Source organism: Xiphias gladius, chromosome 11 (genome assembly GCF_016859285.1).
Source record: "Xiphias gladius isolate SHS-SW01 ecotype Sanya breed wild chromosome 11, ASM1685928v1, whole genome shotgun sequence".
NCBI classification, from domain to species: domain Eukaryota; kingdom Metazoa; phylum Chordata; class Actinopteri; order Istiophoriformes; family Xiphiidae; genus Xiphias; species Xiphias gladius.
The window spans coordinates 23,386,985-23,408,852 of NC_053410.1; the positions used below are offsets into that span (position 1 = coordinate 23,386,985).

At 42.4% G+C, this 21,868-nt stretch overlaps 2 protein-coding genes across 3 annotated transcripts; both read left to right on the top strand.

The window, feature by feature from the left end:
- The first annotated feature begins 2,387 nt into the window (after positions 1-2,387).
- pex13 (peroxisomal biogenesis factor 13) lies at positions 2,388-6,963 on the top strand. The gene is made up of 4 exons (XM_040140202.1): positions 2,388-2,824; positions 3,705-4,411; positions 4,991-5,113; positions 5,957-6,963. The coding sequence occupies exons 1-4, from the start codon at positions 2,751-2,753 to the stop codon at positions 6,322-6,324; spliced, it is 1,272 nt and encodes a 423-aa protein (XP_039996136.1). The 5' UTR covers positions 2,388-2,750; the 3' UTR covers positions 6,325-6,963.
- Positions 6,964-7,288: 325 nt separating this feature from the next.
- On the top strand, positions 7,289-19,840 carry kiaa1841 (KIAA1841 ortholog). 2 transcript variants are annotated; one of them, XM_040138340.1, is made up of 21 exons: positions 7,289-8,055; positions 9,060-9,211; positions 9,345-9,513; positions 9,880-9,976; positions 10,215-10,453; positions 10,676-10,734; positions 11,206-11,366; positions 12,334-12,420; positions 12,624-12,734; positions 12,994-13,117; positions 13,386-13,538; positions 14,653-14,795; positions 15,011-15,107; positions 15,237-15,269; positions 15,477-15,576; positions 17,273-17,358; positions 17,956-17,984; positions 18,192-18,265; positions 18,460-18,548; positions 18,762-18,844; positions 18,954-19,840. In XM_040138340.1, the coding sequence occupies exons 2-21, from the start codon at positions 9,062-9,064 to the stop codon at positions 18,988-18,990; spliced, it is 2,121 nt and encodes a 706-aa protein (XP_039994274.1). In that variant the 5' UTR covers positions 7,289-8,055; positions 9,060-9,061; the 3' UTR covers positions 18,991-19,840. The 2 variants fall into 2 exon arrangements, with proteins under 2 accessions (XP_039994274.1, XP_039994275.1); XM_040138341.1 differs by lacking the exon at positions 15,237-15,269.
- Positions 19,841-21,868: the final 2,028 nt, after the last annotated feature.

Genomic DNA, 21,868 nt, shown 5'->3' on the forward strand with positions numbered 1-21,868 from the left:
AGCTTGGGGATTCTTTGAATTATTTTCTGGCGTCAAACAGTCCTTTATGGTTGCCACCTATTGTGGCTGTATAGACACAGGAACAGACGGGGTAAGTTTATGGCTGCCTCAGCATTTTTTTTTTTTTTTTTCAATCTGTTAAATGTGTTGGTAATAATAGACAAGCTCTTACAGAATACTGCACTGGTGCAGCGGTGCCAAGTTGGACTGCAGACTGACTGATGGGTTTCTTATGCTGCATCTTTATTTTTGGTGTTTTCTTGCAGATCCAACAGCAGAAGATCAATTTGTTTTTCTCAAAACTCCAAAACTTTGAAACATTCGGTGTAAATTGTGTGGGGGCTGCACTGCCCTCGCAGTGTAGCTGTGTCTTTTCCTTCACGTCAGGTAACATCTAAAAAAGCGATGGTTGAAGCTTTCTCGAGAATCGCTCATCCAAAAAACTTCACAGTTGACGCCGCACTTCCTTGGGTCCTCAGCCACACACCCATGAAGTCTGAAGTCGATTGGATGAGCGCTCGTCGAGAAAATCCAACTACTAGATAAATAGACAGACCCAGGCTAGGCTGTTTCCCCTGTTCCCAGTCTTTACGCTAAGCTATGCTAACCTGTCTCCTGGCTGAATGTGAGCAATTCTACCAATGGGAAATGTTCCCTTCTCAGATTTCATTTTAATAGTAAACACAATCATGTGTTGCAGAAAAGTCTTTTCCTCTGCTTTTCTATCTTGTTAATTAATCTTGCAACCTCTTAAATTTATTTTAAGACCCCTTGAGGGCAAGAAGAAATGTTTTTTGCAGTTTGCTTTGGAAGAACTTAACTGACCTGACCTCAACTCCATCAGTACCTGTGGGATGAACTAGAACACCAAATGCAAGCCAGACGTGGTCACCCAGCGTGGGTGTTGGACCTCGCAAATTCCCTTGTGTCTGAATGAGAGCAATTCCCTGCTGGCCAGGTTCAAACCTCCGGTGGAAAAACTTCTCGGAAGAGTAGAAGCTGCGGAATATCTACATCGGGCAGTCACATATGGGTGTTTGGGTGTCCTCCTACTTTCAACCATGGAGTGTATTTCTAAAGCTCATTTTTACAGATTTGCTTAAATGTAATGATCCCTCATTGTGTATTACCTTCCTATATCATCACAGTGCAAAAGGTCACAGACGCACAGCGCAAAACCCAAATACCAGGACCATCGTCAGCTCGAGCATCTTCCCACGCGCAGCGACTTCACAGGCCAACTCCTGGATTCTGGCTCTATCGTGTCACGAACGGCGGCCTCACGCCCACCCACCCGCATCGCGGCATCACACGGGCACCCACTGTTGTCCCCCCCCTCGGGACTCTGATGTGACAACTCGGCACACACTCGCCCGCCACACACAACACTTGACACAACACCGTGCACCCCCGCTCACGCTTGCCCGCGCCCGAGGGGGGAAGCTCGCACAGTCGCCAACCGCCTCCTCGCAAAACGTTGCCTCTGTAAGCTAGCGAAAGCTCGAAGGGGAATCCATCCTCAAACGAGATTCAGACGTCACTGAAAGTCAAATCTCAAGAGCTGCCGGAGTATGTCAGCAATACAAGGAGATTCGTGTAGGAAACGGCGACAGTGCTCAATGTCACAAGATAACGTCGCCGTAATTTTTTTTTTTTAGATTTAGGCCTGAAAGCATTCTGCTCAGCAAGCAAGTCCCCGCCTACTGTCAGAGGTTTCGCTATGTGAAAGGGTCGAACTAGGTGTGACTTAAATGGGATGTCTTTATTAGAAGGGCTTTTCGGAGAATGAGAAGCAGCGGGTCTTAGCACCTTACAGTCAAGTGTTATTTCAGGAAATTAGGTTAATCATGCACCACGCTATCTCTCATGAGGAGGCATTAGTCCGAGGACAGCAGTATTGTGTGTCATGTTTACTTGGTAACCGCGGTCTGTTCGTTCAGCCTGAATTTCATATCTGAAATTCCTAGTGCATGTTGATTAGTGTTAATGTTTCTCTACAGGCAAGTCACTCTTGGAATTCAAAATGACTGTTGTCAGCGTGACTGCACTTGGAGAGAGACTAACGAAGATCCTCGTTCTTTGTATAACCTCGGTGCACCACGGGGGAGGGAAATTCCCTCGTGTCTGTATTGTTGTAGGCTGTAGAGGTGTAGGGATTTCTTTTCTGATGAGTTACATCGCCCTCTGCTGGACGGAGGGGAGAAGTGCAGTTTGCTTTACGGCCCAGGCCATACTAGCCGTATGTGGAAAAACATGCAGGGTTGTTTAATAGATTTGGGGGGGTGGTTTAAGCAGTGACAAAATATAAAAATAAAGAAATGAATTACAGTGACTAATGCTTTAGATAGATGTACACAGGCTACGATATAGGAGCTAAATCTAACTTCTACCAGTCGTTCCGGTCTGGCCATAACAGTTCTGACAGCACAGTTGGTGCCTTTAGGAGCTGTCGTGGAACGTTTCACTTATGGATATTCCTTAGGACACTGCAAAACCCATTGCGTCTGTTTGGAGATAAACATCGCGGAAGCAGTGCCAACATTTAACAGACAAAAACGATATGTACTACATAACTCAAATATTGTTTAACGTCATTTATACTCCCATTAGGGCTATAGAACCCACCTACATACCCATGCGTTGCAATAACAGAAGTAGGAAATTACAAGGAGCACGGGAAGGCAGCAGGAGAAACAGTCAGGGGTACAGGTTCCGCAGTCTTTCTAGACTTTGTGAACATATATTTCGCGATGAATTCACAGCCTCCACCAAAGCCATGGGAAAGACGCATTCCAGGGGCAATGACTGCACCTGTAAATTACAGGTAAACGCGCTTTAGCCGCGTTAGCTATCTCGCCGTCGTAAGACCTGTTTTGTGTTTACTGGCTACAGTTGTCTTGCTGTTGTCGCAAGCTAGCTAATACTAAGGCTGTTGCATGAGAAACCAAAAATCTTAAGACAGCGACAAAAGTTATTATTCAGCAAATAACCAGATGGGAAAATAACCAATTTACCCATCGTATTCACGTTTCTCAGTTAGCTATTTGAAGACTTTTACTTCTACCATGGCTCATTTACGAACTAGGCCCAACGGGGCCCTGTCATGTGTCCTTTACCGGTTCACGTAGTGTTTCTCGCCACACTCCACCTATGATTCCCCCGCTTATTTGTTACCTTGCCCATTACTGAATGCAAACACCACATAGTGCATTAAAAGAAACCGAGTAATAATTCTTAATAACCATTCATTAATTTTCCATACGATATTCAATACAAAGTCGAATAAAACTGTATTTAATTCTCTTGTTACTGCCATAGTCTCTTCTGTTTACTGTTAAATATGAGGCACCAGATTCATTTGAGGTTACCGTAGTTTTTGTAATTGCAAGCAGTTTCATACCAATAACGTTTTGACCGGGTTTGAAGAATCTTATTTTCAATGTGTACCATTGTTCGAGAAACGCCAAAGTGCTGTTTTAAGTATCCAGGTATTAACACAGAAGAATGAACCTAATGCCTGCTGTAGTTTTAGCTTATCATCAGGCCCTTAGCTAATTCAAATATCTCTTATAACTACAAAAATACCAAGCATATAGTAGTAGTATGTATATGCATATATATATATGTACACACACACATAAAATATGTCAGGTCACCAAAAAAGTTTTTAATTTTCTCCTATCTTGACCTTTTTCATCAAATAGGTCTGCAGATTTTGTACCAGCTCCAGGCCCCTCCACTTCTGCCGGCCCTCCTGTCCTGACCAGGATGGCACCCCCAGTGCCCCCTCGTCCCGTCCAGCAGTCCTACCGTCCATCCTACAGCTCTTTCCCCCCTTCTTACAGCCCCTATGGGAGCTCTATCTATGGTGGCTACAGCCCCTACAGCTACAGTGGTGGCTATGGCCTGGGAGGGTACAGCCGCTTCTCCCACACGGAAGATGTTGCCCCCAGTAGGTTTGTGCAGCAGGCGGAGGAGAGCAGCCGCGGTGCCTTCCAGTCCATTGAGAGCATTGTCCAGGCCTTTACCTCAGTTAGCATGATGCTGGATGCCACCTTCTCTGCTGTGTATAACAGTTTTCGTGCCGTGCTGGACGTAGCCAACCACCTAACACGGCTGCGTACACACTTAACGCGGGTCCTTTCAGCCTTTGCTCTGGTACGCACCTTGCGTTACCTCTACCGACGGTTACAGAGGCTGCTTGGGCGGAGGTCAGAGACTGAAGTTGAGGATTTATGGGCAGACAGTGCTACTGATGCCCTAGCTACTAGTGCATCCAGAGGGTATGGGACTGGGATGGAGGATCAGACTGTCAAATCCTGGCCTATCTTTCTGTTTTTTGCTGTAGTCCTGGGTGGACCCTACCTCATCTGGAAACTGCTAAGCTCCAGCCCTTGCTCTGAAGAAAATGGTGAGACTTACAGTACATTCAAGATTATGTACTTGCAGAAAGGATAGTGACTTTCGACATTTTTATACACAGAAATTGTTAAGTTCAGGTGCGGTCCCCTCTCCACAAACTCGGGGTCAAACCTGTAACAGCCTTTTTTGGGGCTTTTTTGTACTTTAGATCAGCAGCTCTCAACATGAGCCATTAAGGCCCAAGACTCCGCAGGGGTTTTTTTCCCAGTCAATCACAATGACTGCTGGCTTTACTAGTTACTTGCAAAGAAAACTTGCACCATCTTGTGGTTCAGTGGCAGACAGTTGAGAACCACTGCTCTAGAAAGTATCAGTTAGACAACCTTCACTGATAACTGGGAAACTAGTTAGGAAATATTAGAGACCTACATCAGTTATACCCAAGGCAGCAAGTAGTAGCTGATGTTATCTGTTTTTGCTTGAAAGACAAATTAAAATATTCCTCCAGAGATTAGTGAAAAGACATTAAATACCAGAGAAGGCAGCGAATGTCATAGCACTAGTGTATGTAGCCAGTCTTTTACTCCCAACTATAACGAGTGAAGATGTTTCATGTTTCTTTATTTAGCCACTAACTGGGCCAGCGGAGAGGATGACCATGTAGTCGCCAGAGCAGAGTACGACTTTTCAGCTGCATCTGAGGAGGAGATTTCTGTGCGGGCGGGAGACATGCTCAACCTCGCCCCTAAAGGTGAGAGCTCCTTAATGACTGCCGACTATTGTTTTCTGCCCTCACGTTTCCCTCACAGAAAAATGATTTAACAATCCTGGATGAACTAGGCCTTTATGTTCAGGGTTGCAAATCAGTGAACACATTTTACGGCAACATTGGCATTTGGTATGATTTTTACATCAATGTTACTATTAAAATAACCAGATCTCTGGTCTGGTTATTTTATCCATTAAAAGTTGTGAGTTGATTTTCCAAAAAAATGATCATGGCACACAATATATTATCGATATCATTATATACCATGATTTTATTACACTGTTTTATGACCGGCCTAGAATATTTTGGTAGATTTCTTGTTACCTTGTTTTATAATAGATAACACTTAGAATGGTAAATGGCGACATCCTCTATTTTAAATAACTGTATATCAAGTGTTTACTTTTCATTTATTGTTTTTGGTGAGAATGTGAAAGTAATATTGTCTTCATAGGTGGAGGTTATTTTCTTAATTTTATTATTGCACTGTATTTATGTGTAAATGTTAGATGCTAGAAAGAGTGGTTGGTGCCATGGTAACAATGAGAGCTTCCGAAACATTACGAGTGTGTTCTCCTGTCCATGTAAGTGCAATGTGTATATTGCACCGATATCAATCAAACAGCCTTTAAAAGTTCATCTTTTGAGTCAAGCTTTCATCATCAAACTGTCAGTAATGGAGGAGCAAGTCAGGCCTTGCAACCATAAACTAGTGTTTTTTGCAAAGTGAAAGTTGTGAAGGCACAGTCCCTCTGATTAACTTAGAGTGACCAAAAATTCCTCCATGTTGATGAGCTCAGACCTTTTATTGTCTCCTGTGTGTAGAGCAACAGCCCAGGGTGCGTGGCTGGCTGCTGGCCAGCGTGGATGGTCAGACCACAGGGCTTGTCCCAGCCAACTATGTCAAGGTCCTTGGTAAGAGGAGAGGCCGTAAGCACGCAGAGGTGGAGAGGCTTTCCCAGGTCCAGCAAGGGAACACACAGGCCTCCCAGACACCCTCGGCTGCACACCCACAACCGAATCCTGCCCAAGGCTTTATCCCAGGCCTTGGTTCAGCCTCCACCCCAGCTTCCTCAGAGGAGCTGCTAGAGTCAGTGTACAGAGAAACACCAGCTTCCTTCAGTCTGGGGACATCCAACTCCAGTGTGCCCCCAAGCACAGTCCTAAACATCCCTGAGAAGACAGACCTGTGATGTTTGTGCATGTGTGCATATCTATGCATGCAGGTCTGCGGGTGCTCATAACATCGGTTTGCTCAGTCAGTACTTGTTTGCAATGTTTAACTCTGAAGCTTGACTAATAATCATCCTACAATAGATAATTAGGGAAGCACCATGGACCTCATCAAGAATTGCTCGAAGTAGTTCCTAGACTCATCTGTAATGATTCAAATCATCTAACACAATCTGGACCTTCTGATAAAGTTATTGGTCAAAATGGTTTTTACTGTTTTGTTTGGAGCCAGTGTGTTTGCCTTTTAAATGACTTTAGTCAGAGCTTGTATGAGAAAGTATTGTGTATTCTCTAAATATGGTACACTGCTGTTCTTAAGATCTTGTCAGATACAAGATGTCATGTCTTGCGATTGTTCAATAACAGAAATGATATCAATGTCTAAGTTAATGAAGTGCACTGATATATCACCTGTATGACAGTTCAAGAACAAATCCAAGGTGTTTTGTTTGATACTGTAATAATGTAACCTTGTGTTTGGTCATGGCCCTCACTTGTAGGCTGCTTGGTCCACTGTAATGTCTTTCTTGTGAAGCAAATGGAATTGGATTCATTTGGGATGGGAAGGGGCTAATTTTGCACATTTTCAACAGTTCTAAGGAAATAAATTTGTAAATATTTAATATAATTATTTTGAAAATAAATATTTTTCAAAATATTTTTGTCCACTGTGTAATATCTTTATCACATACATATGTGCGTGGGTGGGCATATATTTTATAGAAGGGTTGTCACATCAGACACATCTAAAGAGTTAAGTAAGAGCTAATCTAAACGCCAAGAGCTTATTTAGTTAATATGTATAATACTACTAATAATAATGATTTTTTTTTTCATTGTACTAAATTAGTTTTTTCAAAAGTCTAAGGAGGATTTATGGCAAAACACTAGATTTACGGCCACTGTCTCTAGGCAACAGAATGCCTAAGCTGGTGCAGTGCGACAACGGGGACGATTCACCGTTGTAGATAACGACGGAACAATACAAAAAGCGTGTAAATTATTTTAGGACTTGGCCGCTGAGTTTGTATTTTGACAGTGCAGCCTGTCGATAACACGATTCCCGTGCTACTGGGTTTAAAAATATACAAAAACCTAAGTACTAGTACGTACTTACTTAGCTAGCTGATATGCTAGGTGATTAAAGCTAATGTTGCCTTGAAGGACTATCGGAAGTACTCGAGTGTATGGATAGAATTGAGCTTTAGTAAATAGTAGTTTGACAGAGGGACCCTAAAGTCAAGATCTACTTTTTCTTAAATATCTTACAGAATTGGTCAAATAGCTGCTTTATTCACAATACTTGTGCAAGACTTGACAACTTATTTAAAAGTGAGCAAATTGTTCATGGGTATAAACCATACAATTTATCCTGACATCGCAACCTAACAAGTAATTCGCCTAATTTGGATAAGAAGGCAGCACAAAACAACAACTGAGCAATACTATGCGACTGACCGCATCATTGTCCGTCGTGACGCATGTTATGGGCTTGTGATTAGGGGTTTACCAGTAGTACCTGAAGGCAGCAGATCCTGTCCCGCAAAGTTAGCTAGCAGTAGCAATGGATGCAGCTAGCCGATAGGAGAAGACCGCAGCATCAGCATCATCCATACACGATGACATAAAACAGGCACCAGCTTAGTTCACTGTACGAGACGACGGGGAGGAATATCTCTGGAACCAAATAAGTATGTAAACAATTTTTTCTCCTTGTTGCTGCTTGATTTATGTACAGAGAGCCATCTGATTTAATTTGACCTAAAAGCATAGGATGTTGATGGAGCAGGAGGACAGAGGGACCCGGCCTGCGCTAGCATCATTACTCTGTTGAGACTACTGATGAATTTAAATCCTACTCCTGTATCAGCAGATGTATGTAAAACGCACGAAAACTGTACCTCGTTTTCGGCTGCTAACATTAGCCCTGAGTGAATCTACGCAGAGCCCTCTGGTTGTTATGACCTGGGATGTATTAAGCGATTGAAAATCATAATAACTTTGACTATTAGTGAATGACGCATTACACAACCATTAGTCACCAAACAGAATCAATTCACGCACAATTTAGTTTAATTAGAGACTACGTATTGTAATGTGTATGTGAAATATGTGAGTTTACCATTTGTAGGTTAAGGTTAGTATAGAAATATGAATAAACTTTATGGAAGCTGGCTGAAGTGATGTAAGAATGATTACCCTTCACTTGCTACATTCTCAGTTGTGACGAGTTTGTACTCATGAATCAATATTGATGCCATACCTCACAAATAATAATGTAATGATAATTTCAGTTGGGGTAGAGCTCATTAATGATTTGGACTAACAATTATTTTCATTATTGCTATAAAATGTCAGAAAATGGAGGAAAAGGTCCATCACATCGTCCTTAACCCCTTCTTTTCACCCAACCAGCAGTCCAAAACCCAAAAATATTCAGATTACTATCACATAAGACAACGAAAAGTATCAAATCCTGCCACTTGAGAAGTTGGAATCAGAGACTGTTCAGCATTCTTGCTAGAAAAATGTCTTAAACGATTATCAAGATTGTTGCCAATTAATTTTCTAGCGATTGACCAGTCACTTGGTTCTAGTTTGCTTCACAGTTCTAATTTGGGTATCAGGATCAGGTAGATAGAGGCATTCATTGTTGACTTACTGCCACTTGTTTCTTGTCTCTCTGTCTCTGTAGAGATGAGCCGCTTCTGCTCGGACAACAACAACTTCCCCTATGACAACAACGTCCTAGTTTTGGACATGGTGCTGGGCTCTCTGTGGGGAGTACCCCAGCCCATAAACTGGGACAATGTAGCCAAGCTAGTTCCAGGATTCACTCCCAAGGAGGTAACTATGAATGCTTCCATCCATCCACCCCTCTATCTTCCCAGTCCCATTCACCAGTCATTCCATGATGCAGTAACATTAGGCCTGACTTGTTGATGAGGAATAATTTCCTGGCACTGATGTGATCTTGCAGTGTGCCCGTCGATTTGAAGAGCTGAAAAACACGGGGGGTTTTCCTCATGTGGACAACCAATGTAATGCCCTGACAGAAGGAGGTACCTCCCCTTCAGACTGCCTGTCCACACTGCTGGGCACTGGGGAGATGGAGACGGGTAGCAGCCAGAGCACAGGCAAAGTTACAGGTTAGTCAGTGCCACCATGAGTAGTGCAGATAAAAAAAACTTTGTTTACTTTCTTTTCTTGACATTGTTATCTTATTTTTGCTATTACAGCTTAGCTTCCTCTCGGCAATAATATAAGTTTAAGTTGAATTAAGTTGAATGAATACTTTTTTGTGTAGCTCAGGCTCAGATCACTTTATTAGTAGAAAAGTCCTCAGGCTAGTAGAAAAAATAGACTACTGGAACAATCGAGTATTTTAGAGCAGTAAAATACTTTGTTAAAATGTACATCAGTGCAAGAAAATGTGTAGCTATGGTACTGACGGTTGCTGTTTTTTGATAAATGTGTTCAGAGCATGTTTCCATTTTTTCTGCTGGTGTCACCAGGCTCCAAATCGACGTTCTCAGGAAGGGCTGGTGCTGTGGAGAAGAAAGAGAAAAGAGTATCAGCAGAGGAGGATGACAGACCTCAGAAGCCACGAGAGTAAGTTGTAGTAACTCATCCTCAGTTTTTACACAGTCCTGTTTCCCATTGTAGTGAAGCCAGCTAACATCAATGAAAGTGTGGCTCGCTGCACATACAGATCTTAAAGCGATACTCACCCCCTGTAGAGTGGAAATGCAGCTGTAAAAAGTTTGCAGTTTTATGTAGTTTTCTTCAGTGGAAAGTTTTATTGACTGGTCCATTTTTGCAAATAATGGCTATAAACTTTTTCCTATAGTCCCAACATGGTCATCCATGTGTGTGATGAGACCAAGAACCTGAAGCAGGACTTCACATGTCCCAGAGATCTTCTGGTTAAAGAGATGCGTTACTTTGCTGAGTACTTGTCTGTGGACCCCCAGAGATGGGAAGAGGTGGACATCTCTGTTCACTGTGACGTGCAGATCTTTGACTGGCTCATGAACTACGTCAGGAGGAACTCTGCAGGAGAGGGAAACAAGGACAAACCCCGGCTCGGTAAAATCCCCGGAAGAACTGTAAAACAATAATTGATATACTGTTATTCCACGTTGGAATGCCTGAGCTGTCACATACACCACCTGTTAGTGTAAATCAGTGTTTGATTATTTTGTCACTGAATGTGGTGTGCGTTGAATGTGGGTCACTGGCTGTGTGTTCTGTGCTGTTTGTTGGTTGTGAGGGTTGCTTGGTTGGTCATGTGGTGTCTGTCGGTTACAGAGCCCAGCAATGTGATCTCAATCCTGATCTCCTCCGAGTTCTTGAAGATGGATACGTTAGTAAGTGTTGTGAAGTGTGATGCTAGGTGTGGTGATGTGCTATGGGCTCCTTGTTTTTCGGATGCAACGCAGAGAACTTACATTGCTATTTAGAGTGTTGAAATTGAATGGTGGGAAAGGTTTTTGCGAATTTTTCTATTTACATTTACACTATGATACCAATAATTTTATGTTTTGCAACTAATTACTTCACCTAAGTCAGGGAAAACAAGAGGCCCATAGATAATCTTTGTTAAGTTGATGTTGCATGGATGTTAAGAATGTAGATGTTCTTTTGCCTCCAGGGGTTATTTAGAAATAAAGTTAAAGTTATTCAGAAAGTACTTGCTATACTCATTTAGGCACTGTAAGAGGAGCTAACAATGTAGCAGCAGTGTTCTAATAGTGTTTGTGTACATAGGATCATAGAAATGAAAATTACAGTCCTTGTGAAAGGCTCCTATTAAGTGGTATATCTTTGTCCATGTTCAGGTGGAGGAGTGTATCCAGTACTGCCACAAACACATGAGTGCCATCGTGGCTACACCCTGCAACATGAACTGCATCAACAGCAACCTGGCAACACGCATCGCCGAGCTCTTCAACCACAATGAGGCAGACGACATCAGGGACAAAAAAGACAAGTTCAAGAGGTAAGATGCAAGTGTAAACAGTCAACACGACAGTCAGTCACTGTGTGGACTGTGCTTGGCCGACCAGTGTGGAGAAAAATGGACAACGCGGGAGAAAGAGAGAAGAGGAGAGAGAGAGAAAAGGTGGAGCTGAGATGGAGCACATTAAAAGGAGAAAAGCCTTGGAGGAAAGTGCAGGCAAATGCTGCTAAATTGTAGATATGTTACAGATATGTATGGGCAAGGGACATGGTTAGTGTTAAAAGAACATACTAATGGGGCTTCCACGAGCACATCATGATATCACAACTATCCTTCCCCAATTTGATTCTATTTTTGATTACAGTTGTGTAAGAAGTATTCAGAGCCTTTTACTGAAGTAAAAGTACCAGTGCAACAATGTAAAATACTCCATTAGAAGTTTAAACTCCTGCAATCAAAATCCTTAAGTAAAAGTACAACAGTGTTACCATGGCAATGTACCTAAATCATCAAAGTGTACAAATCACACACATTACTATTTACAAATTACAAATTATATGAATATATGAAGTACAATTGACTCACACTTGAAACTGAACACACACACACGTGGCTATTCTTCAGCTATTTTTAAGCTTTTTTTGAAGCAGTTTTTGTGTGTAGCACTACAACTGAAAGATATGTTACTAGTATAAACAGTTAACAGAACAAATGTGTCAACAAAATGGTTAAAGTACTGTGTATGTTGTCTGTTAGGAATATGTGGAGACTGGCCTGGGCTGATGTTAGATTCCCGGGACAAATTATTATTTCAGTCCTCAAAGCATCTTAGTGGCAGCAACTAGCTGATCTGACAGTGCTGTGTGGAGAGTCAGGCCTCGGGTCTTACAAATTCAGTGATTGAATTCCTCACAAAATATACTTTTATGTTCGTGACGGCATCAATGCAACAGCAAACAATGTTGGATTTTTCTCTCTCTTCCTTTATTTCCTTTCACCTTGAAAGCAAATTGTTCCAGAAGAAAATTGAGCGTCTCTTTGATCCCATCTATCAAAACAGAGATTCACCGGGGAACGCCTCCACTCTCTACAGGTGGGTAGGAGCAGTTAGCTTCTTAGTTCCTCCAAGCAGAGTTTCCCTCAGACGGGTTTTTGTCACTGCGTAGCAACAGCATTAATTAGTTAATTTGCTCATGCTCTGGCATGTTTGAGAGTTCATAAATATTAGCAGCATTTTTTTCAGTTACCTTCATTTTTCATGTTGTCATTATTTGTCATATGTGTGTTCAATCCCAGGTGTGGTCTGTGCCTTAAAATGCTGACCAAAGACACAGAGAGGAAGATTTCTTGTGTGCCAGGGAAAATCAACATTGACACCCAAGGAGAGATCATCTACACACACACTAGGTATTATAGCAGCCAGTCATTATGACTCTGTTTCACAGCAGTGTACCAGGACAAGATTCACATAATCATAGTTCCTGTATTTTCAAGGGGTAGTAACAATTCTTTATTATTATTCTTTATATTTGTGTGTGTGTGTGTGTGTGTGTGTGTGTGTGTGTGTGTGTATGTGTGTGTGCGGTGTGTGTGTGTGTGTGTGTGTGTGTGTGTGTGTGTGTGTGTGTGTGTGTGTGTGTGTGTGTGTGTTTGTGTGCATTTGCAGACAGAAGAGCTGGGATGTGCATGAATACATCACTGGTCTGTATGAGGAGTTCAAGTCCTGGGTCCTGGTCTACTGGAGAATCTGGGGTACCGTCAACTACCTCACCTGTTCCAGATGCCAACAGGTTAGTGTGTGTTTGTGTGTGTCTGTGTCTGTGTTTGTGTGTGTGTGTGTGTGTGTGTGTGTGTGTGTGTGTGTGTGTGTGTGTGTGTGTGTGTGTGTGTGTGTGTGTGTGTGTGTGTGTGCATGCATGCGCGAGAGACTTCACATATATGTATTGCACATGTGATCAAATGAGGAAAAGTTAATGGATTCACTGGGGATTCTATGAACCTGACATATTCATCAAATACTTCATGTGCGTGTGTGTGTGTGTGTGTGTGTGTGTGCAGGTGTTTGTGTGTGCGGAGCTGACCCACTGCAAGTACCACCCAGACAGTGTGCTGTACCCCGGCCTGGGTGCCGAGAAAGGCTTGCATGGCGCAGGAATCTACCCCTGCTGCAACCAGAGGGTTCTCCGCTTTGACCCCACTGGTATTCCCAAGGCACGGACCCACATACACACACTCACTTACTTTATCCCTGTTGTGTAATAATGCTGACTGTAGTGTGATAGTGCAACAAGAGCATAAAAGGGAACCACAAATGAATTGAAAAGTTGCCAGATTACTAATGTTTGATCAAAACCTTTATAACAGCTCTTAACCAAAACAGCAATCTACTTGGTTACTAATGAATATTTAGTTGTTAGATGAATCAAACCATGTTTGCTTTCGCATTCCCCCTAAAATGGCAAATCAAACAGGTGGATTGAGTAATGGCTGCCCTGTCAATATTTAATTTAACCCTTTCTACTTTTGGTTCCATGCCCTCCATCCTCCTCCAGCTGGGATAGCCACTGACCCCTGTTAGTCCTCTATGGCCACAGAGAATGAATAAATACAGCTCGCAGTTCATCCTGACACACATAACACAAAGCACAAAGGCTGTGTGACAAAGGACGAACAGTGTAACCTACGAGTTTAACAGTGTGTCTTGTTATTACATGCTCTTTTGTAATAGTGGTTCAGTGACGTGGCGTTGTGCTTACTACAGAATAGAACTCTTCTTTCATTATTTTCCACTACATTTCCTTTGTAACCAAGAAATAAAAATGTAAAACAAAGAAAGGACAGTAGAAACTGAAAAGTAAAGAGCATTCTTATTACTAACATTAACACAAGATTAATTCAGTTCATTGCTTGTCATCCTACCATTCCAACATCTTTAATGTCCCTTGACCAACCCAGACATTCAGTGCACAAGCAGATATCTGAGGCTGAAACACACTGCAACCTGCCATTGCAAAGCATTAAAGATTCACACTTGCTGTCCAGTTTTGCCTCATGTTGCTCAGCTGTGTTGAGTTGCATTGCTGCTCATGGCCGGAAAATAAAACCGTGCCAAACAGGACTTGCAGTTTGCAGCACATTCCTAAATGTCTACACGAATGGTAAGAGGAGGCCGTTGAGTTTACTTTGACGTAATTGCTGGCTCTGAAAGTCCTGAACATTTGGAGTTTTCTTGTGCTGCTTCAATCTGCTGCTGCCTTTGCTGTCTACGATTCTACTAAGAAGAGGAAATCCTGATAAAGTTGAGTGTGTGTGTCTGTGTGTTCAGGGCTGTAAGATGCGAGACCACATAGTGAACGTACCCGATGAGGAGAACTGTGATGAGGTAACCTCAGCCCAGACCAGGGTCCTGAATGACCTGCTGCTGCACAGAGACGCAGTGTGTTTGTCGAACACACCACCTGCAGACGGGTGAGCATGAGTCCGTGGATCATTTCAAGATTAGTCTTTTTCTGGCAGTGTGTGTGTGTGTGTGTGTGTGTGTGTGTGTGTGTGTGTGTGTGTGTGTGTGTGTGTGTGTGTGTGTGTGTGTGTGTGTGTGTGTGTGTGTCTCATTGTTTTAAATAAGCACATGTTTTGAGAAGTCCAAGGAAATACAGTTTTCTGATAACGTGTCTGTGTGTCAGTCCGGAGGAGAGTCCATCCAGTGCAGAAAAGGTTCAGGACTGTGATGTGCTCTTGGAGCCAACACTCCTTGGACCTCTGAGAGGAGACGGCAGCACTGTAAGTCTCCCTCTCTCTCTCAGTCTCTCATTCTCATTTTCTTTCTCTCTGTCTGCTTCTTCTCTTTTACCTGTGTGTCTCCCTCTGTCCATTTTCTGCTTCTGACCTCAGTTTTCTCTTTTTAACCAGTTTTCCCTTTTGAAAAACTGGAGTCTGCAACTGGTAGGACCTTTTCCTTATTTCCTTCATTACACAGTATCTGATTCTATTCTGGTATTGATCATTTTGTTAGGCAGCCATATTCAGAGCTGCAGACACATGCATGTGTATGCAAAGGGAACTGTAGATGGTGCTTTTAGTGAGATCCTTTGTTAGATCAAAGATTGAGGGTGCCCTCGCAGCTGGGTGGTAATGTCTGTGACCTCGCAGAGGCAGCAGTCTCTCCTGTCAGAGGATGAGGAGTACACCACGGGGTCAGAGGTCACTGAAGATGAGGTGGGGGATGAAGAGGAGCTGTCCAAGAAACAAGGTGGAGTAACAGTCTAGCTTTTTGTCACAGATAACACCTGCGTTATTTTGTTAAATATTCATTCTGATTTGGATGCTGTTGTTGGAACCACATTTTTTGGTGTTTGCCATCAGGCAGAAATACTGAGTGATAAAAGTCTTGGTTGTGGTAAATGCCTCCCCTTTGGTACCTGCAGCTTTGATTTGAGCCACACTTATTTCATCATTCAAATTTTTCAAGGGATGGTTCATTTTGTACACTTGTTAATTTTCCTTCCATTAATTAGATGAGAACATTGAGACCGTTCTATGTCCGTGCATTTAGTACACAGCTGGAGCCAGGACATGGTTAGTTTAGCTTAGACAGGAAGTAGAAAAAGCTAGCTTCAAAAATATGCCCACTTGCACATCTAAAGATAACCAAGTAAGGTAAAGTCACACGTTGCATCTCATACACAAACAGAAAAGTAAAATGGAGGATTTGTAGTTTTAGGGGAGAATTTTTTTTATATGTTATACTTTTCAGCAGTCAAATTACACTAAAGTTTAATTTCATAGTAGATGAAATATAGACGAGCAAGCTAATCTTTTGGTATTTTTCCCCAATAAATGACTAAAATGATTCATCATCAACATTAAACGAAAACAACTAAATTCACTTTGTGTTCAACTAAATGAATAATCAGCTGGTCATTTCAGCGCTGCAGAGTTTGTCCAGTTGGGGACAGACTGATTAGACACAAGATTTGTTCCATAATAACAATCACAATCAGTCTTTGACCCTCAGTTCTTTTCAGTAGTGGTTTAACAGTTAGAGGAAGAAAAAGATGGAAATGGATGAAAATTGTTAGTGATAGTTTGTGATACTCATAAGTTGTCCTGGTTATATTTTCATAATTAAAATGCTCATAACTCATGCTCAGGCTCATAACTGTACTTGTCATTACTATTATAACCACAGTTTTGTACTGTAATGACAGTTTAATTGCAGTGTATATGGTTGATTGTGTGGAATCACAAAAACTGTCTTTATCAGTGGGCTGTGATTGAAAGTCATAACGGTTATTTCTGAAGTGACGGGGAGAGCATCCTTATGGCTAATCACATGAATTCCAAAAGACATTTCCAGGCACTTTGTAGTTATGGCAAATGGGTGAATTGAAGAATTGTTACTTTTTATAGTCATACTAAGATTATACATACGTAGTTGTTTTTCTTATAGTTTTTCATGTTGTTATCTGAAGATTGAGAGTGCCGTGAGAGGTGAAAATCAAAAGAATTAATGATAGAAGTAAACATGTTGCATCACTTGGACTGCCTCTTATCACGTAACATGTGATGCCTTCAGGGTCTGATTTAGTGTGGCTAATCACCCTTAACCTCACAATAAATGTCATGTTTATTTGCATTTAATGTATCAGTGAATTTTGGTTCCTTTGGCCCTTGCAGTGCCGATAGCAACTTCCCTTCATTACCGAGTCACTGTCCTGGTGTAGATGATGAAAGCGAGGACACATGATGAAACGTTGCTCTATTTATAGCGTACGGGCGCTGTTCCACCCTCACGCTACATTTCCATCACATCTATTTTTATCATTTCGTTTTTCTAGCCCTTAGATTTTCAAGGCTGGAAAAGAGAGCAGGTGCTGAGTTTGGCCAGCAGGTGGCATCAGAGGCCGTAGGCATATTCGTCATGTTTTCTGTTTTTCTCTTTCCAGCTGCCAAGAAGGCCAAAAAGGCCCAAAGACCTCTGAAAAAACAAATGTCCTCTCCAAACTTCCAACGCAAAGACAAACCCGAGAAAGTGAGTCAGTGATTTCATTCATATTCAATTCAAATTCCTCAGCGGAGTAAAATACTGCAGAATGCAACCTGTGGTCTTAAGGTATGATACGGTATAAGGTAGCAGCATAGCAAATGTTGTTGGTCAGTAACGGAGTGTGTCAATTATGGAAATGTCTCAAATTTTGAGATGGAACTGGCTTTTCATAATAGAGGGTCTTTTTATTTCTTATGAAATGAGTGATACACCCTAGAAATTGTTTATAATGTGTTAATCCAAGCAAAATAATTCAGCTTCAAAGAATTTGTACCTGCTCTCTAAATGAATGCATGACTACACCAAAACATCTGCTTAAAGAGACAGAGTTGAACATCATTTCCGTAAACGTATCTGGTACGCTGCTTATTTGTGGTTCCTGAACTTCCTTTATTACTGCAGATTCAACCAGAAACATTGGAGTCTGTTTGATTGGACACACTCTGTTAACACTACACTGCTTTCCCTATATTGTTTAATTCTACTCAAATAACTCAGTACAGTATTTTGCACTTAAATGGCAAACTGTGACTTTAGAGCCTGCATTGGTGTGTTTTCTAAATCTGATTCTCTTTCCCTCAGTCACAGACCAGGGACAACACACCTTTCACGTGAGTTCAGCTGCAAACGCGATCATTTAGAATATCCTCATGCACATGCTTACGCATATCGGTATCCGTTGCAGTAATTATGAGTGCATCTGACACTGTACGGGTAAAGAAATGAATGCTTCTCAGTACTTGTGTTTGATATTTGACTGAGCTTTGGTTTACACTGGTGCCTGTGGTGTGTTTTGTTTTTGTTTTTTTTTTTTGTAGAGTGAGCGTCCAGAAAAGTAAGTGGGACAGCTCTCGCTCCATGCGCTACAACCAGGACGCTCAGAGAGAAGAAGGTAAAGGAGGACTCTACAGGAAATGAATGTTATAAATACTTTTATATTTTTAGGCATGACATTTTCGTACCATCCACTCAAATCAGGCTGAGACTTACTTTATTCTTTCATTATTGCATTTTCACCAACTGTACATCAAGTTCTGTCTTGTTGTGTTTTTATTCTTTTTGGGCATTTTTGTTTTTATGAACCAGACCAGCGTCGCATGGTGGAGATCGTCGGCCACCTGACTAAGATGAGGTTTGGAGACCAGGAACAGAGCAAATCTAAGGACACTAAAGAGGTGTGTGTGTGTGCGCGTGTTGATAGGTATGCATGCAGAATGATGTATCACAATGCTGGAAATGCAAGTTTGACCAGGATTTGACATTATGTTAGTGTTGATCTGTCAGACCTGTTTCCCTAGTTGTTACAGCTGCCTGGTGTCCTGATGATTGTTTTTGGTCTGGACTGTGTGTGTGTGTGTGTGTGTGTGTGTGTGTGTGTGTTATTGCAGCCTGCAGGGGGAATCTACTCCAGGCTGGAGGCACAATTTAAGAGTGCCTCTCAAGCCAGACAGAGTTCAGAGAAGACACCCAGGTACTCTGTATAGTGCTTTACACACACACACACACACTCACTCACTCACTCATATTTTCTCGTCTTCTATTTCACAATTAACCGTCTTCCTCTTATTCTGGCTCTGTAGATCTAAAATACGCTACGCTCAGATCCGGACAACATAAAGGACTCGATGGGGAAAAAGGCCGCTGATCTGTTGAAGAGAAAAACATGAGAACTGACTAAGAGTCAATAGAACGAAGAGGAAGAGGCGAGATCCTTCTGTGAGGGATCAGGACAGAGAAAAACACCTCCGACTGGCAGCCCCTGCAGCACGGCCACCACTTATAACCTCGCTGTGGACTCTCCTCCCCCTCATCCCCTGTCAGTCCTTTACCCTCCCCTCTCTTCTTAACTCAGGTGACTACGTGTGGATCACCATCAACTGCGTCCTCTGTCACTCAGCTCGCTGTTTGTTTTTGCAGCTGTGACCAGTCCCTGAAAAACAAAGAGAACTCTGGATCCAGCTCAGCTCTTAGGAAATGCACTTTGACTGATCTCAGTGTTTCTTCAGGATTTTTGTTTTGGAGCCAGACAAGCGGGGGTTTCTACAAAAGACAACATGAGAAATGTTCAAGTAGGAAGAGAACTCAATTCTCTTCCTACTTGAAGATCTGAATTGTTTAGATCCAGTAAAGGCCACACTAAAGAGAGTAAAACACTAGTTTTAGAGAGAAGGCCGGATCCCCCATCTGCTAAAGGCCAGTTTGGGGATAAAATGTTCACTGCGTCAACACAACTTCAGCTTGTTTCAGTTAATCTGCTCATCACAGTGCACCAGTACATTTAACTCTGCAGTAACTCTCATTGTCTTCTGTGGGGAAGTCCAGCCACTGGATGAGACAGACGCTACAGTTTTTGACAAATATTCACCCCAGCTCTGGTGGGGATGGAGCTCTAGTCATTTCTATGTGTACTGGAATGCGAGTGTACTGTTCAACACTGGGACCAATAAAACATGAATGGCACTGAACCGAGGCCAAAACCTGCATTTGACATGTTCTTTCTGCTCGTTGTCCACTGGGTGGCAGTATATCACCTCAGAGGAGATACTGGGCCCTCAGAAGTCAACTTTGCCCCAGTTTGACCACAACCTGTCACCTCTGCTCCAACTCACAGCCAGGTGATAACATAGAATTACATCTGGATAAAGAAGATAAAGAAGTTGTGTTCTCCCTTAATGCAAACCATGTCTTTTTAGTCTGCAATGGGTTTTTTTTCTTGCCCAAAAGACTAAAAGAACGAGAGCAGTTTGTAGAAACTGAAAGTCCCGGGCAGAGGGCTGGTATGTGCCACTGGGTAGAGGGTCAGCCACCCCCTAGGTTTGAGAGGCACCGATCGGTGGGTGTGCTAACCTGGGTCTTCCTGTCTAACTTACTCACAGGGGTATTAATAACCCTGCCTGCCCACAGTGCAGACACAGAGCAGGGCATAAGGGGGCATGGACTGTCGAGCGAGTGGGTAGGCGGGGGCTACCCCAGCTGTTCCCTCTTCTCCTCGACAGCAAATGCCGAGAATGTCTGAGGATATCTGGATCTGGGTCAGGAAGAGAGAGAGGAGGGGGGGGGGTCCAGTTACAGCCGGACTGAATTACGGTCCCACAGAGATGGGAAGATAAAGAATCAAAGCAAACATATGCACCAGTAATAAACCAGAAGAAAGAGATACTGAGTCCTGAAAAGATTACAGGCCACGCAAAAGGTAGATTCAATGCTAATAAGCGCAAAAACCTTCCTGGACGGGGGAAGCTGGGGCATAAGAAAAGAGATCTGGCCTTTGTAGCCAGAACGAACATAAAACCCACGACTGACGCTCTTGACTTCCAACAAAATCAACCAACGTCCTGTGAAATTAACTATTTATTGTAGCATTTCAAGCCTGACGGTGACTATCTGCTTGTGCTTCAAGTCCACCAGCTTGCTTCTCTGGTTGCATCAGAGCTGACAGGTTGTTGGTTGTTGTGTTTCAACTTTCAGTGGCAAAGCATCATCATAACCTTTAATCTAATACCAGTAAGTTAACAGGGATTAGTGGCAGGGTCAATTTACACAGCACCTACCTTGGCCAAAGATGTCTGAGTGGAAATGAGCGGATGCCGCAGGAGTACTGTGTATGACAAATGGCCTCCGTCGCCTCCGTCATCATCATCTACCTTACCCTCTAGGATTTATGTCAGTGTGTGAAGAGAAGTGTGTTTGAGTTCAGGTCGGAACAGTCCAGGTGAGTCACTGCACTGGGACCAGGACTGTCCATATCCTTTTTTTATGTTTTAAAAAATCTAGTTTAATGTAACTTCCAAATGTACTCGTTTAAACTGGGAAGTTTTTTGATAACAACTTGCCTCATAATACCCCAAGACTTTCCTAGAAAAGTTCTCGTTATACTGACACTAGACTTCACTATTAAAACCCCAGGGTTTTCCTGGAACTTAAGTGAGCATGTTGCTTTAACAAGAAACATTCACGTTTTTATTAGGAGATACACATCCCAGTTGTTGCCTGAAGAGAGGACCGTTGGAGAAACAATGACTAGTTGACTCCGTTTAATGAAGTTATATTTTACGCTTCGGGATGAGACACTGGAATTCTGCTACTGCCCAGCAGACAGTCTTGCTTTATGTATGCAAACACTAAGCACCATTTTTAAACAGCATAGGGCTGCACACGAGATGGTACAATATAGTTACCATGATCTTCAAATTCAGTTTTCTGAGTTTTAATGACATTATAGTGAGAACTAATTTTACATGCCTGTAATACCTAACGCTTCCTCTATCTAATGCCAGAGGAAGCGTCGTCTCTAACAATACAGATGTACAGGTAGCTTTTCCTGCTGGTTCACTCTCAATGTAGATAAATGCTGAAAAATTAAGCTGTAAAGTTACTTGTCCACGTCCCAGGACAGGAACACCCTTTTTTAAGCTCCCCTGCCACCATGTTATCAGCTCCAAATCTTTCACACTGCAGGATTTTGAGCTTCATTTCTCACATCACTCGAGCGTAA

Coding starts and splice junctions, on each gene's coding strand:
- pex13 (XM_040140202.1), top strand. CDS start 2,751: ATGAATTCACAGCCTCCACCAAAGCCATGGGAAAGACGCATTCCAGGG. Junction 4,412..4,990: donor CCCTTGCTCTGAAGAAAATG/GTGAGACTTACA, acceptor TTCTTTATTTAG/CCACTAACTGGGCCAGCGGA. Junction 5,114..5,956: donor GCTCAACCTCGCCCCTAAAG/GTGAGAGCTCCT, acceptor TCCTGTGTGTAG/AGCAACAGCCCAGGGTGCGT.
- kiaa1841 (XM_040138340.1), top strand. CDS start 9,062: ATGAGCCGCTTCTGCTCGGACAACAACAACTTCCCCTATGACAACAAC. Junction 10,454..10,675: donor CAAGGACAAACCCCGGCTCG/GTAAAATCCCCG, acceptor TGTCGGTTACAG/AGCCCAGCAATGTGATCTCA. Junction 12,735..12,993: donor ATCATCTACACACACACTAG/GTATTATAGCAG, acceptor GTGCATTTGCAG/ACAGAAGAGCTGGGATGTGC.